This window comes from Rhea americana, unplaced genomic scaffold (assembly GCF_003343005.1).
Source record: "Rhea americana isolate MKP2758 unplaced genomic scaffold, rheAme1 scaffold_1, whole genome shotgun sequence".
NCBI classification, from domain to species: Eukaryota; Metazoa; Chordata; class Aves; order Rheiformes; family Rheidae; genus Rhea; species Rhea americana.
Window position 1 is genome coordinate 10,399,399 of NW_028185038.1, and position 13,619 is coordinate 10,413,017.

General features: G+C 35.8%; 1 protein-coding gene across 1 annotated transcript in view; it reads right to left on the minus strand.

Moving 5' to 3' along the window:
• Nucleotides 1-13,619, minus strand: part of LOC146601832 (protein piccolo-like) — a 177,975-nt gene that overhangs the window by 262 nt on the left and 164,094 nt on the right. The window contains exons 4-5 of the mRNA XM_085325757.1: nt 10,874-12,091; nt 6-3,903 (exon numbers count right to left, since the gene is read on the minus strand). Of these exons, the coding sequence (XP_085181883.1) occupies nt 6-3,903; nt 10,874-12,091 (5,116 nt within the window). The remainder of the gene's footprint in view (nt 1-5; nt 3,904-10,873; nt 12,092-13,619) is intronic.

Consider the following 13,619-nt stretch of genomic DNA (forward strand, 5'->3'; position numbering starts at 1 on the left):
CATACTCTCATCTGTCACACTGTGAATTTCCATAGCTTTCACTGATGGAGTAAACAATGGTTGCATAGGCTGGGGAATCTGTTCTTTAGAAGGTACTTCTAAAGGCCAACCAGTAATAGCCTGACTAGTTATAGCTTCTGTAGGAGTTCCAGGCTCAGAAGGCAATGTGATGACAACATAGGTTTCCTGTGAGGGTTTTGTCAACCTTGGTGAAGATTTGTTAGAATGTGGAGACAAAGGAGAAGTGGGAGATGTTAATTTGCATTCAGCTGAAGAGACTAAATTCAGAGTCATACTTGAAGTCAATGACAAACTTACTGGTTTGGGTTGTATTTCTGCTGGCTTATGAACAGCTATTGGGAGCGGAGGAACGGCTGGTTTAGGAGCTATTGGAGGTTTAGTTACTTCAGTGGGCCTATGACTGAAAACAAGCCCTGCTGGAATGGAGGATGGTTTGGGTGGTACAGGAGGTGGTGTTGGGGTATATGTTTTTGTGATAGGTACCACATGATTCTTTAAAACAGCTGTGGACTCTACTGTTGTAACACTCGTGACTGAAGGTACCACTGTGGGAACTGTCATCACTGGAGTCTTAACCTGGGGCTTCTTTTTGGGATAAATAGCTGGCTTAGGTAAAATAGGTGGAGGTAATGGTGGGGGAGGAGGAGGTGGAGGCGGAGGAGGAGGTGGAGGTGGAGAAGGTTGTGCAGGAGAATCCAAAGAAGAGCTTCTGAAAAGCGAGAATACTTTGGATGTTACAGTAGGAGCTGAGGAAGGCACAGAGATCATGGTGGTCTTACTTACAATACTGGTAGTAAGAACAGAAGATGTTGCTGATGCAGGCTCTATAGCTGGAACTGGTGCTATACATACAGGGGGTTGCTCAGATGTAGCACCAGTCAAGTTAATCCTTGTCATATCATGATCCAATTCTTTGTGTGAATCTTCACGATGAATTTTGATAATGCCAGCCTCTACTGTACTTTTAATTTTTCTAGCTCCATCCTTTTCTGTTTTGGAGGTACTAAAGGCAGTGGAATCAGTTACATATTGCTTGGGCTTTATAACTGTAGTTGTCACTACTGAAGGTGCAGTTTCAGGCAAAGAAATTACAGTTTGATCCACACTCTTTGTATCTGATGCTACAACTGGCTTTTTAGTGTCTCTGGCAACAGAGGCATAAGTTGTGCTCACTTCAGAATACTCTTTTGTTGATGTTAAGGGAACTTGTATTATCATTCTGACATCTTCAGAATCTCCTAGCTTACTTAGAGCATCTGCTGTATCCATATAACCTGTGGCTGCACTATCCATAGGTGATGAACTATCTGTGGTACAAACTGAAGATGTAGATGATGTCAAGGAAGCTGCATCAGAAGGTAAAACTGATGCAGCACCTTCTGATGGCTCAGAATATGTCAACATTGATGTTTCATGAGAAATTATTTCTTGAATTTCTCTGGCATAATCTGTTAAGTATTCATCTTCTATTTCCTCTGTTGTAAAATGCTGTGTTATTTTAACATCTGGAATAGAAAGAGCTGTACTACTGGCAGATGATACATCTGAGATTGCTGAAGTAGTGCTTGATGTTAAAGATGTACTATCTATTATTTCTCCACCAGCAGATACCTTTGTATCAGATGTAGGAATGAAACCTGAAGCTGGCTGAGTTGGACTGGACCCAGGGGTTAACTGCATTCTCTGTCGTTTCATAAGCTCTTCATAAGCAGCTTCCGCATCTAACAACTGCTTTTCCTCAGTAGCTGAAGTTACCACACTGTCTAATACAACTATTTCATGACTTTCTGGGATTATATAAGAACTAGAAACAATATCTTCTTGAGGCATAATTGAATGCAAAGGCTCTATACTATAGTAGTCTTTCTGTAGATCAGTAATTTTATGTGGTTCTTCATAAATCTGATCTGAAGTTCTTATTTTTTTCTCTTTTCCTCTCTGTTGTATATATTCATTACTCTCATCCTGTCTCATTACAAGATTAGTATCAATAGCTCCATTGTAAGTATCCTCTACTAAAGACTCATAAATATAATCCTCTATTAGCATTCCACCATATAAAGATTCTTTTTCAAATACTTCATCTTTTTCATTTGTCATTTGAAATGGCTTGGACTTGGGGGTCTTGTGCATTATCTCCTCATATACCTCCTCAGCACTTTTTAATGTCTTTTGACCACTTTCTTCTTTTGGGATTCCAATAGGCTGTTCATCTGTTGGAGAGTACAAAGAGACAGCAGTAGGCAATTTGTAAACTTTTTGTACTTCAATTATTTTTTCTGGACTGATTTCAAATCCTTCAGGATCTGACTCAATACTAGGTGAATATTCAGAACAGGAAGACCGGTGCAGTTCTTCCATTTCTGCTGCCTGTCGTAATTCTTCTGTTGGAGATGCATCTTCAATGGGAGAAAGATTACTTGGAGGAGTCTTTGGACGCTCCCTTCTTCTCTGAGCTCTTAGTTCATCCTTGTCTTTCTTAGATTTTTTGCTAGAACTTTTTCTCTGTTGCTGTTCTAACTCACGTTGTTTCTCTTGTTCCTTTAGGAGCTCTTCCTCTTCCCGTAACTCTTCTTCTTCCGAAGAATCTTCAATAGTTGGAAGAAGAGGACCATGTGATCGATGCCTGGCTTTGCGCTGTTGTTTACTCTCCCCTCCTAGTTTTTTGTGACTAGGACTGCTGTCACTATCTTCATCAAGTGATGACACTGAAGTAGGAGAGGTACCTGGTGTGAAACTAGAAGCATGTAAACTAGAAGACCCTTCCCCTCTAGATCTGTCTTCTGGAGAATCTGTAAGACTCTCCATTTCTAGCTCTGGCTCTTCATCAAAATACAAAATACTCTTCTGATGTTCAGATGCCTCAGAATATTTGTTTGTTATTGTACTGTTTAATTCTATTGTCTTGAAACGTCGAAGGCCGCCTCCTCCAGTTATAGTAAGTTCTTCACTGTCTTGACTTTTAGTTTCCCTGTATTTTGGTTCTGGGCTTTCATCAAAAGTCTCATCATCATCATCATGCCATGAATGTCGTCTTCCTGCATCCTCGTCATAGCTTGCAGTACTTTTCCTTGTCATTCTCCGATGTTTTCCAGCTGTTCCTTTTGCTTTGCTTTTCAGTTCTTCTTTCTTTTGGCTTTCAGTAACACTGATCTCTTTGAGCTGATTCCTAATAAATTCATCATCTTCAGAAGCTGAGGCATCTTCATCAGCACTCATCTCTATAATCTGTTTTCTAATGAAGTCCTCCTCATCACCTGATCCCTGACTGTCTTCTCGTTTGTACTCATCACTACTTGAAGAACCAATACTAGCTCTTCTTTTTCTCCTTGGGACAGGTGAGTTTTCACTCTCACTGCTGTCTTCCACAGAATCATAGCGTTGTCTTCTTGCTGATGTGTCATCTCCATCTTTTTCCTTGTAGTCTTTCTGTGAGGAAGTACTTTCTTTGCCATCTACTGCAATGGGTTCTTCATCTTCTTGAATGTCTTCTACATCTTCCTCATCTGAACTGTAAGATTCTGGAGTAACTGGCAAAGGCTTTGTTTTATGTTGATCCTTTGACTGTTCACCATATGTTTCATGAAGTTCTTTGTTTTTTACAGATTTTTCTTCAGTAAGTGTACTTGCCTGAGCCTCCAAAATAGACAGGACAGTACTTTCCAGCTTAGCTAGATCTGAGGGGCTTGGTGGACTTTCTTGTGAGACAGTGTCTTTTTTACTAGGTTCTCTGAGTAAATCCTTTTCATCACTGGGAATATGACTTGGAATTTCACCAAGTAAACTTGATATCCCATCAGAAGAATACCCGGTGTCACTCAGACCTTGTGGACTTTTCTGTTGCTGAGAGCTTGATGCCTCTGATTTCTCATCCTCCTTTTCCTAAAAAAATAAATACATATGTGTGTGTATATATTTATATATGAATTCTTAATGTCTCCAGGCAATTAAATACTTTTTCTTTTTCTAAAAGATGAGTTAATGTCTCAGATGAAAAATTATGATGACAAGAAGAATTATATTTAAACATAAATAACTGAACACTAATTTTGTTATGTAAAGCTATTAAAACAGTACAACAGTACTCAAAATGTGAGGTTTTTTTTTTTTTTTTTGATTTGATCAAACTATGCTTTGCATGAACGTTCACACTGGCAACCAATTTTGTTAGTTGTAGGATGATCTTTTATTTTTAAATATAAACAAATACTATAGTTATTTTTTTCAGAACATTTTCTCATTGTAATCTACCACTTGGTAATACATGCATGAGGCAAGTTTTTTGTAAGTTAATTTACATGAGAATTTAGTTACCTAAGTTACAAAATTGCCTAGATAGTGCTAGATAGAAAGAAGTAGAGATTGCCAAATGTCAGCCAGCAGTATTTCTGGAGTCTGCTACATTTTTTGTTCATTTAACCTTTTATACTTCTCTAGCAATACTTTAATCAGAAATTTAGGACCTTTGTTTTCATTTTTCTAGTTTAAGTGTTACACATAGTCGCATGCAACAGAATATGTGGAATATTGAGGCATGAGGTAAAGCGATCTGGAAGGTCTCCATATCCACGATTTGACACTATGCAAGTATTTTCTGACTATTTAGTACAGTAGAAGTCTCTCAGTATATATGTAACATACAAGTAAGCCGCTTTTAGGAAAGCGGAATTGCATGGAGAAAAGGAAGAGTCAGGCACTGATCAAAGGAAATACGGAAGCAAACAAGGCAGACAGTTAACTGAAGATCATAACCTGTTTTCCTTCTGATCTAGTTAAACACCCCCAGCCATTCTCCGAGCTACCAGATCCTTCCACACAACTCTAAAAAGAGGAGCACATCTAACGCCTTCTTTAGATGACAAAACCACCCCAAAAAATCCTATAGTAAGTATTTTCACACCGCAATTTCCTGTTTCTCGATGAAAAAAAGAAAAAAAATCCCTCCTACCTCTCCTTGTTGTGAAATGCTCTCAGTGAAAGCATCTTGTCATGAATCTCACACTCTGAAGGATAGGTATTCATCTTAGCTGACAGGCTAACAAAGTCCCCATCTTCCCGGGCAATTGGAAGAAAAAAGGCATGCCAAAGTATCTTGATTTTAATAATATGATGTGATCTTCATATTTGTTACTTCCTTCAGTAATACAGATAGGTAATATTTATCAACTTTGCTGATCTAAGTCAATCATTTCTGAAGTACGGCCAACTACTAAATTAAAGCTTTAATTTAGGAACTTCCTTTTAGTAATACACTGAAGTTTTTTTTTTTTTTTTTTTTTTTTTTTTTTAATTATTGTGGAATAAATATTGAAGAAATGATAACAATGGTCAAGTTTAATTTAAAGGTACATTTATACTCATGTTCCATTGTTAGTTACAAAAATTTTCCAAAGCATATCACCCTAATGTTCCATTTAATACCAAAATATCATTAAAAAGTACTGTCATCTTATTTTTAATAATCAGTTTGGCTTTTTAATAATTTGATTAACATTTACAGTACCTATTCTTGCCTATAAATGCATCACTGTGCACATATTCCTAGATTAAAACACTAACACTATAATGGATATTAATATTATACTACTATACTCATCAATATTACATTAAAGAATCATTATTTCACAGAAAAACTTCATTATATGCTTTGCAAAATCAGATACTATCCTGAATATAAAACACATCTGTTCTTAACAGTATTGTAACCAATATGATAGACCCAAATATCTGTTACCAGAGCCAAAACAAATGCATCTAAAAATCAAATGTCACAATAAATATTGCTAAGGACGATTCTAATGATTAGGCTGTGATTAAGATATTGATAAGGTGAAACCTACAGTACTCCACATGACTGTTGGAAAGTCACCAACACTTCAGCATATCTTACTCCAAAAAGTTTAACACTATGATATTTCCCAGTCCTTACGGACAGAGTCATATATATTCTTCATACAAGCTGTAAACAAGATCAACAATGAAGGAGCGCTGGGAATCTAATTTTACTTCTGTAAATTATATTTACACTGTTTGTTCTCTTTATTAAATAGGAAGTATTTTAGGGGCATTGTATCAGAGCACGCTTTAAAAAATACACATTCCACTAAAAACAAAAAAAATGCATGCAGAAATATTAATGTCCATCACTAAAAATTAACCTAGGACATCTGTCCTAGTGGTAAAAGTGAGTTGGTCAGGTCTTGGTTCTCCATGAGGAGATGTAGTGATGGAGTGACTGCAAAACAGAGACAGAAGGTGTAAACTAAATAGTTTCACTCAGAAATGTGTAGATGATAATGGGGCATTGAACTACTTCAGCCTCCCTCCTTGTAGCCTGTGATGGTAACATTATTTGTGAGTCCAACATGTAGTATCTACTTAACGACCAAACAAGAGTGTTTTCCACAATGTCACTGCTATAAATAATAAGAACTTGAATTTTGGGAAAGACTGTTACATTGTACCATAAGGAGAAGATAAGGTTCCACATTAAGGAGGTACTTATTTTATCTCTAGGAATAACTGTGATAAGAAAATACAATTTTCTTTTTAAGGCTATTACAATATGAATATATTTTCTATCATTTTTGTATATATACTTGTCTGCCTGTGATACACATTATGCAAAAATATTTTGACATCATGTGCATGTCATTTCCCTATGAAAAATAATATGTAGTCACAGAGGATTTTTTCCCCATGTTCTGCAGACTGAAAGCTAAGATACTGTCATTAGCTAAATCTATTCTTAAATAACTGGTAATCTATTTTGGACAGGGTTGGTTATTATGTATGCAAAGATAGCATCATTGCAGACCTTGTAACATGCTGCATTCAACATAGGATTTTAAGATGAATAAAGAAAATGTTGAAAAAGCAATTGTTGTTGTGGATCATATACATTTAACAACTTTTAGAAAATGAAGAATGTATTTGAATCAATATGAAAAAATGCTTTTAAACTTTTTTTCTGCTGAAAGTAGATGCTGCTTTGGTACATGTTGACTTACTGGGTCTTTCAGAGTAGTTTAATGGTCTTTTGTCTGTAAGTTTGCCTACTGTGAGTTTTTTATGCTTGATAAATTTAGCTTTAACAGAGACATCAATGGGAGGATCTTCCTGAGACAAGATGAACTGGTATAAGCAGCTGGTTGGATAAGACCATTTAAGAATAGCAAATGTAATACCCTTAATTTGCACTGAAAGTAAAAATGAAATGAAAAATCTGATGTAGGACATGCTTGTACTATTCCAGTGGCATTTCTATTGTTTCACAATACGAATGAATACATCATATTCACAATATATCACATAACTGTTGTATTAGAAGTTTCTGCTTCTAAGTATCATTTATTCTTACACTTACTCAATTTAAATATATAAATGTATATATGTATATATATATTTTTGACAATATTCAATATCCAAATTGCTTTAGAACATACAACTGGCTATCAGATTACATCAGAACTCCATCGAAAGAGAACTGAAATTCTAAAAAGAAGATCTTGTCAGCTTTCAAAATTATTTAAAGTTAGTAGGATTAAATTCTGCTGCCCAAAACAGAAATTCTATTTTCCACGGGAACACACGATTTAAAAAAGGTCATTCTGTTTATATAAGAAATAAACATATCAACATTATAAGAAATAATTATATCTACATTATCCCCCAAAGATGTTTCAGAGAGTGAAAAAGCCCTTGTTTGACTAAAATGCTTAATTTGTATTTGCATATTTGTAATCCTAGTACCAAAATACTTTATTTTATTTATACTTTCTGTCTGTGTCCAGAAAAAAGTGCTTATAGACAGGCCTCTTCCTCCTTAAAAAAGCCTGTGCTCACTGGTCTGTGTTTTGTCATTTATGGCATGTGGTAGAATAATGATGTCAATTTACAATGTATTAACTTTTATCCACTAAGTGAACCTAAGAACATGATAATTTCTGGGTAAGCATGAGGAGACAGGCACAAGGGCACCTATACAATATAGCAGATGTGTTGTAAATGCATGCTCAACTTACACCGTGGTAATGTGCTTAGGTATGCTAAACTACCTATACATTAACTACCCGTTTCCCAGATACTCTCAAAGTCATATGTCACACCTGTCCAAGATTTCTAGGCATCTATCATGTCCTTGCCAGAAAAGCTAACTGCTATAGCACATGTGAGCAGCCGATATTACAGGATGGTTTCTCAGGAAGAACTCCTGTAAATCATGAACAAAGCCAGTTCGTTCCTTAAAATCTGTTTGAAGAGATTACTGATTAAAACATTGCTGACAAAAGAATGCACGGAAGAAAAAATGGATTTATGATACCTTAAAATATACTCTGAGTTCCAAATCATTAAATGTGTTTCAAAATTTAACTCTCAGTTATTTCAAAGAATGCCATATTTCTAAATATCACTGAGATTTGTGTGAGATTTTCCAAAGCTCAAGAGTCTCCACTAATTTTACCAGATTCAGGATCAGAAATTCAGCCTCTCTGTATTTTGTGGGGCTTGCCTGAAGTGTGAGCTTTCTTTCTTTTTTTCTCTCTTTTTTTTTTTTTTTTTGGGGGGGGGTGAAAAATTTGTATGTTATTTATTGAGCTTATGGGAATGTTACAAATGGTAGTTAATTACCATTTGCACATATTTGGATATAAAATGGCATCAGCAGAAAGTATTAGGTTTTCCTCTGTACCCTTATTTAAAAACATACATCACAGAAATCCTTCATGTGATTCTGCCCTGAAATATTCTTTAATGTCTATATACTGTCCTTTACCCAACCAAATACTATCCATGTATGATATTCCTAAATTTTTATTTCCTTTACTTTTCTGCCACATGCTCTCTAAGGGAGAATTGTATCCAACAATGCATGCAGCACAGAGAACTTTTAAAGACTTCAATAAATTACAATAAAACACTGGAGTTATGAAACAAAAACTAGCTGAGGCATCAGTATTTTTTATTTTAGAACATTTTTTGGATCAAAGGATTTTTCCAAGGCAAAATAATAATAATAATAATAATAATGTGTATAAAAATAGGCATTTCTTTTTCAAAATTTCTTTTGCATTTCAGAGTATTCTAGTTTTAAGTATATGAAACAATGGATATCTAGGTATTTTCTTTTATGCATGAAACTAAGTGCTTTACAAATTTTAGCTAAGTGTGCTTCAAAGGTAACTGGGAGAAGGTATGTATTATTATATTCATTTGATAGTCTACCAAAATGATAAAGAGAAAGCTAAGCTCTATCCATGGATTAACTCAAGTAGTCCTGATTTCCATAAGCAGGAAGTGGGAGCAAGTAAAATGTAAGTGAAATAGAAGTGAAATATATTTATTTATATCTCAAATGGTATACAAAGAGATTATTAGAAATTATTAATTAATCTACAACTAAAATCAGTTGCTATCAGGTCTAGAGATCAAACATCTGAATCTTAGATTTGTCCAGACCACAGTACGCTTTCTCCTCTTTGTAAAACTTAAAAATTACCAGATAGAACTGAGACTAGTACCGGATGAATACTTTCCCTTACAAGTGTTTTTCCACAGACATAATGGAATTTTTAACAAAAGAAAAATTATTTCTAAGTCTACTTTCTAGATTTTCTGATTTTACGTTACAAAGAAAATGCCCCCAAAATGAAATTTTGTTAACAATTAAATATACTTTCCTTGTAAAGTCTTGCTATTGTGTCTAATGTTTGCTATGAGATAACCAAATTGATATTCTATTTTCTTAAGTCTCCTCCTTTTTTAATCCAGTTGAGAGGATTTCCAGTTATGTTACTTTGAACTTAATATCTTACGTTCAGAGATTCCCGTGATATAATCAAGTGAGACCATCTCTTGATACTATATCTCTTGATATCATCAGAAGGTATCCATTCTCCTTGGGAGGGAACAGAATACGTGGAAGATGTATTTCAGACAGAGAACTTGATTTACAAAAATAATAACATTTTTAATATGTTTAGCAGAACTCTCACAGTTTCAAAATCAGCATATTCTTCTGCCCAAATATCATGGTTATCACAGAAGAGAAAACTTTTTTGACTGGAATTATTTGAAAATCTTATTTTGGCAAAGGCAAAAGACTTTTCTTACACCTACTCCTACTTTCATAAGAGAATAATCAGCACCTAATTTGAGGTTCTGAGTTAAAAATATATCATTTTTCATTCCTCCACAACTTGCGTATATTACCCACTTCAGCTGATAAATGTCTTGTTGATCACTACACATCCAGTCCTCTAGCACATGCTACCATTGATTCATCCATTCATGTGACTAGAGAGTCCCTCAAGAACCCTACCTGAGATACTTTTCCACATGAGATAGGCAAATGAAATATTAAAAAGATATAAAGGTTACATATGTTAACACACCATGCTCAAGCACCACAAAATATTGCTCAAATGTTTATTATACTTCAGCATACTGTACGTCTGACTCAATCCTCCTGGAATTGAGAACTATGAAAATGTTCCAGCTTCAACAATTAAGCTCCAAATCCTGAGACTCTACAGAAGCAGTTAAATCAGAAATGTTTGAAGCTAATTACACAGGCACCTTTCTTAGTTTCAAATGTTGAACTATTTCAGACTGAAAAACATGCAAAGATTATTGAAAAATAGAGCATAGAGCATAGGACTAACAGGTGAAAACTTTTACTAACTGGTGAAAACTTTTATTCAACAGGAATAATTGATTTTATCATTGAGAATCATCACGTACAGAGACTAAAGATAAAGAGCAGGAAGATTAAAAGGACAGGGTCTGTCGGGTTCGGGTTCTACATTGCTTATTCCAGCAAAGGGGTTAAAAAAAGAAAACTCACACTTACTGTTTTTTCTTTAATTGTTTCTACAAGGTCAGGTCTTGGCGAGGGTGCTGTCTGAGCAGGGATTTCTTCTTCCCGAGCTTTCTCAGCTTCTGAAACCATTTGTGGAATTCCAATTGTCGAATCCTCTTTGTTATCGTCCCCTTGTTTTTTAGCTTTCAGATCCTTAGGGGGTGCTTTAGTTTCTACTTTCTGTTCAGCAGGTTGGTCTTTCAACTCAGCTGTAATTTGCTCTTTTTTGTCCTCTGGATGTGGTGCTTTCTTTTCCAGGACTTCAGATTTTTTATCTTCTTCCAATTTGCTTAGGGATTTCTTTTGACCTGAACTTATTGTTGTAGGAAATTTATCTGCTGAAAGTGTCTTTGACAGTTTCCCCTGCTGAAGTTTTGAATCTTCCTTCTGGATTTCATGCTGGATTTTGTCAGCTGAAGAAGTCTTCGCTATTTTTTCATCTTGAAGTCTTGGATCTTCTTTCTGAATTCCATGTTGGATTTTATCAGCTGAAACTGCCTTTAACAATTTCACCTGTTGTGCGTCTTCCTTTTGATCTGCAGGCTGGATTTTGTCAGCTGACAGTGTCTTTGACATTTTAATCTGCTGAAGTTTTGGGTCTTCTTTCTGACTTCCATGTAGAATTTTGTCAGCTGAGGGTACCTTTGTCAATTTTGCCTCTTGGAGTTTTACGTCTTCCTTCTGAACTCCATGCAAAATTTTATCAGTTGAAGATGCCTTTGTCAGTTTTGCCTCTTGAAATTTTGCATCTTCCTTCTGAACTCCATGTAAAATTTTATCAGACGAGAGTGTCTTTGTCAGTTTTGCTTGCTGGAGTCTTGGGTCTTCCTTCTGAGAGACACGCTGGAGTTTATCAGCAGAGGGTATCTTGGCAAGTTTTCCCTGCTTAAGTTTTGGATCTTCTTTTTGAATTCCTTGTTGGATTTTATCAGCTGACAATGTTTTTTCCAGTCTCCCCTGTTGATGTTTTGGAACTTCTTTCTGAATTCCTGGTTCTTCTTTTAACTTTTCTGCTGTTTGAGTGGACGGTGTGGAAGTCTTCTGAGGGGAATGTGAGACAGTAGGCACAGGTTGTTTTTGAGGAGGGACAGGTGCTTTGGATACCGGTTGCGAAGGGACTGGTTTTGGAGGAGGCACCTTGCCCATATCCCCAAGCTGTCCTGACATTGCCCTTTGGGTCTGGCAGTTTAAGCACAGCCATTCCTGCACCTACAATACAATAAACATGTGAAGTTACTAACTTGAATACTTAACAGAAAAACTATATTGTGTTTTCAGCTGCTATAATTCTCATTAAAATACTTCCAATTTGAATGCTTGCATATTGAAATATTATTTATTGGTTTATTTTGTTGCTCTTGGAGGAAGAGCCACAAGATCTTTCTAAAAGAAGTGAAGTATGCCAGGTTCCAGAAGACCAAGCTGAACAAGTATAAAAAAAATGTTGTGAAAAATAGTAACAATTGTATTGTTCCAAAGCATTGATGACCTTTATGTACAAATTTTACTTATATATTTCTAACACCCACCATTTTGTAAAGTCTCTATCATCTGTCAATAGTTCCCACTAATTTTGGAAATCTGAGGAAAAGGGGATAAATTGGGACTCACGGCTGTTTGCTTTTGTCTTTTGGAATTATCTTTTTCATTAGGATTTTTTTGTTTTCTGTGTTATGCCTCAGTGTATAAATTTAACATGGCTCTAGCTCAAAAGGAAGAATATCTGCTTCCCCTGCTCAATCCCTAATGCACATTGCCTCTTTTTTCTATTCTCCCTTGAAAATGAGAAAAAAGAACAACTGCATGTATCTGTCCAAAAGATCTTGTTGGTAATTGCCTGTCTGCTACATGAGAGGGAAAACTGGGCTGTTTCCAGTGGAGTTTCAGACACAGTTGCAGTAGGTTAGCAAAATGAAATCCTAAGATACAGAAAAGCACTAAAAAATAAACAACAACAACAAAAAGTTTACTTATTGTATTACTATGATTTAGAGAACTTAGTGACATAATAAAAATAAATTATATGAAAAACAGAAAAATTGTTCTAGTAGCAATTTTATATTCTTGATAATATTATGATAGTACAGGTGACTGTTCAGTTTTATAACACTGGATATTTTAGAATGTAGCCCAGAAAATGTGGCATTGAATTTGAAGAAGGCATATCTGGCAGAGCGTCTAACTTCAGAAACATTCATGCATTTTATATGAAGGAGTTCCTGAGTAATAAATGAGGTAAAACACCAAAACCTGGCCTACTCCAGGCCTGCCCTACGGCAGCAAAGGATGCTCCAATGACAGGGGTGTAGGCATCAGACTCCCTGCTCTCCTTCTGATTCCATGAAGCCTGCCTTTTTTTCTGTAAAAAGGAGCTCAGCTTCAGCAAAGGAAGCGGCAAGTTTTCCTACAGTGAGCGCTTAATGCCAGGTGATGCGAGGACATGAAACCTATGAGTTCAAGTTCTCTCTGGGTAAAGATCTCGAATATACTTCATATACTAATCACTCCTGAAGTTGGTGTCACTGTCATTGATACGACACTTCCGAACAAACACAGCAGTGTGATAGACTTGGTCATGATATGACCACATTTAGCTTTTCAAGATAGTTAAGTGAACTATCTCTCTATGTACCTCTAATGATGGAGCTTATGCGCACAGCTTTTGCCTCCCAACCAGGATATATCTGATCATAGTTTGATACTTAAGAAACTTTTTGTGCAGAATAGGTATGTTGTC